Source organism: Coffea arabica, chromosome 10c (assembly GCF_036785885.1).
Source record: "Coffea arabica cultivar ET-39 chromosome 10c, Coffea Arabica ET-39 HiFi, whole genome shotgun sequence".
Lineage (NCBI taxonomy): Eukaryota > Viridiplantae > Streptophyta > Magnoliopsida > Gentianales > Rubiaceae > Coffea > Coffea arabica.
This window is the reverse complement of record NC_092329.1, coordinates 22,971,532-22,975,078: the sequence shown is the minus strand read 5'-3', so window position 1 is coordinate 22,975,078 and position 3,547 is coordinate 22,971,532. Positions and strand designations below refer to the sequence as shown.

General features: G+C 36.1%; 1 protein-coding gene across 1 annotated transcript; it reads left to right on the top strand.

Annotated features, from left to right (window-relative positions):
• The first annotated feature begins 1,623 nt into the window (after nucleotides 1-1,623).
• LOC113714001 (uncharacterized) lies at nucleotides 1,624-2,205 on the top strand. The gene has a single exon (XM_027237797.1). The coding sequence runs from the start codon at nucleotides 1,624-1,626 to the stop codon at nucleotides 2,203-2,205; it is 582 nt and encodes a 193-aa protein (XP_027093598.1).
• Nucleotides 2,206-3,547: the final 1,342 nt, after the last annotated feature.

Below are 3,547 nucleotides of genomic sequence, written 5' to 3'. Positions count from 1 at the left end.
AACATCAACTGTATGCTAAATTCAGTAAATGTGAATTCTGATTGAAAGAAATAACTTTCTTAGGTCACATAATCTCCAAGGAAGGAATTAAGGTAAATCCAATCAAAGTTGAAGCAGTTTCTACGTGGAAACAATCGGAAAACCCTACTGAAATTTAAAGTTTCTTAGGGTTAGCGGGGCATTACCGGAGGTTTATCAAAAAATTTTCTAAAATTGCGGGACCCCTGACTGACTTGACTAAGAAGAATGGAAAGTTTATGTGGAGTTCTAAGTGTGAAGAGAGTTTTCAAGAGTTGAAGAGACGTTTGATAAGGGCACCTGTCTTAGCCTTACCTAATGGGAAAGATAGTTTTGTGGCTCACACGGATGATTCAAAAGAAGGATTGAGGTGTGTATTGATGCAAAATGAGAGGGTGATTGCTTATACCTCTAGAAAGTTAAAACCTCACAAAAGAAATTACCCAACTCATGATTTGGAATTAGCGGCGATAGTGTTTGCATTGAAGAAATGGAGACATAACCTATATAGGGTGACATTTGAGGTTTTTACAGACCACAAGAGTCTTAAATATTTATTTTTCCAAAAAAGAGTTAAATTTGAGACAACGTAGATGGGTGGATTTTATGGAAGATTATGATTGTACGATTAATTATCACCCGAAAAAACCTAATGTGGTAGCCAATGCTTTAAGTCATAAAGTGCAAGTGGCTAGATTGATGATTAAAGAATTACACTTGTTAGAAAAAATCAATGTTTGGAACCCTCGTCTTGAACCAAGAAAGGTAATCCTGGCGAACATTATTGTGAAATCTACTTTATTATATCGTATCAAGGAGGCACAAGAGAAGGATTCAGAGGTACAAAAGTGTTTGGAAAAGGTTAAAAAGGGGGAAACGTCATATTTTAATTTGGGATCAAATGGTGTACTAAGGTTTCGATATCGCATAGTAGTGCCGAAAGATGAAGGGCTAAAAAGAAAAATCTTAGAAGAAACTCATCATTCTAAATATACGGTACATCTTAGAGGAAATAAAATATACCAAAATTTGAAAAGCTTGTCTTGGTGGGAGAATATGAAAAAGAAAATTGCTTAATATGTTCGGACTTGTTTGATTTATCAGCAGGTTGAATTTGAGCATAACAAACCATCTGGCCTATTGCAGCCTTTGGAGATACCCGAGTGGAAATGGAAAAGTATCACTACGGATTTTGTATCTGGATTACGAAGGACACAAAGAACTCAGGACGCCATTTGGGTGATAGTGGATAGATTGAGAAAATCTACTCATTTTCTGCCGATTAGTATGAAGTACTCACTGGAGAGGCTAGCTAAGCTATATTTGGATGAAATTATAAGGTTACATGGAATACCAGTAAGTATTCTGTCCGATCGAGACCCTTGGTTTGTTTCTCAATTCTGACAGAAGATGCAAGAAATGCTAAGAACTAAATTGAGTTTTAGTGCTACCTACCATCCAAAGACGGATGGACAGTCAGAGAGGACAATTCAGACTCTTGAGGACATGTTAAGATCATTTATTTTGGATTTTAGAGAAAGTTGGAGTAAGTACTTAACATTGGTGAAATTTGTTTGTAATAATAACTTCCATTCATCCATTCAAATGGCTGCTTACGAGGCTCTTTATAGCCGGATGTGTAGATCTCCGATTTGTTGGGATGAAATAGGTGAAAGGAAGATCTTAGATCCAACTGTAGTACCGTGGATTGAGGAGCCATATGAAAAGGTGAAGTTGATACGCCAAAAGATTCAAACAACTCAGATCCATCAAAAGAGTTATGCAGATAATCGAAAGAAGGATTTGGAGTTTGCAGTTGGAGATCAACTTTTATTTAAGATCACTCTTCTAAAAGCGAGTTTGATGGCAGGAAGAGAAAAGAAGTTACAACCAAAATTTGTAGCACCCTATAAGATTCTCCAACGTGTCGGAAACGTGGCCTATAATTTAGAACAACCACCCAATTTGTCTCAAATCCATAATATTTTTCATGTATTTATACTCAAGAAATATCATCCAAATCCCTCCCATGTACTGCAACCAGAAAATATCGAGATTACCGAGGCACTAACGTATGAGGAGAAACCAATGAAACTTTTGGATCGCAAAGTAAAAGAGCTGAGAAATAAGCAAATCCCTTTGATAAAAGTTATATGGAGGAATCACGGAATAGAGAAAGCAACTTGAGAGGTAGAAGAAGAGATTCGAGAAAAATATCCAGATCTATTTTCGAATTAAAGTGTGAATTTCGTGGATGAAATTCTTTTAAGGAGGAGACGATGTGAGAAATCATATTTTTATTCTTAATTTAGCATATTTAAAAATTATTTGCATTTGGTGTTATTTTATTTTATTATTTTAGCATGATTTTTTCTTAAATTAAACGTTTATCGTTTACGCGTTTAAATTTTTCAAAAGTCGCGCTGGCACGACTAATCGAAGATTTGGAGAATTAATTTTAAACTAATAAGAATAGGTAATTTAGTGCTAGAAGAACTATCTTGGAGGATTAGTATTTAAGGGTAGTAAACAATAAAGAAATTGGTAGGCCATGACAATATTACCCCACTAGTCAAAGTTGACTTTCTCACCTATCAAAAAGCTACCTTTCTTCTTACCTTTTCACCACAAATCAAAAACTTCGACTCCCTCACTCTCTCTCTCTACCTCGGCCGAATTTGGGAGCTCAAAAGGAGGAAGAAAAAGTTTCAACCTTTGGCCTTAATCTTGCTCAAAGATCCACACCCAACTCTCAAGACCTTTGGATATTGCTTTAGCTAGAGGAAAGGTGCTATCTTGTGGTGGTTTTTGGTGAAGTGTTGGTGAAAACTCTCGCCTTCAACTAGGGTTCAAGAAACCTTCAAGTGGTAACAAATTTTACTCCCTTTGATCTTTAGTTTTTCAAAGATCAGTAATGGTTAGTGGTTCTTGTTTGGATTTGGAAACCCTAACCAAAACCTAAGCTAGAGGACTTGAGGAAAACCCTTGTTTCTTACTTTAAATTCGAGGTAGTGGCCTTGAGGTGAACTTTTAGGTAGAGAACTTGAGGATTCTTGCTTGTTTGGTTGTATTCTTGTCGATTATAACTTGGTTGTTGGCTTGAAAGTTGGATTTGAGCCATGGAAGTTAGGTTTTGTTGAAGGCATCTCTTGTTTCCCAATTATTTCTTTGATGCCAGCTTTATTCCAGATTTGTACTCGCCACTTGAACTGCATATTTGTTCATGATAAAGGCCAAATCAGTTCTTACTCAAAACATGAAAGTTATTGGGATTTGAGTTAGCTTTCTACCCAAAACATTGCAGCTCAATCGGAGCACTGTAGATTGTGAAATGACTAAAATATCCCTGACTGCCCAAATGCCCTGTTTAACAGATAGCTTTTTGTTTTCTCTGAAATTTCAATTTTTAACCATGAAAATGCATTATTTGGCTTGGGAGGTCTTCATAATAAATGTAGGCCTATGTCTTTGTTTCGAAACAACATAAGATTCATTTCAATCCGATAAGTGTAGCTTCAGTTGTGATTAA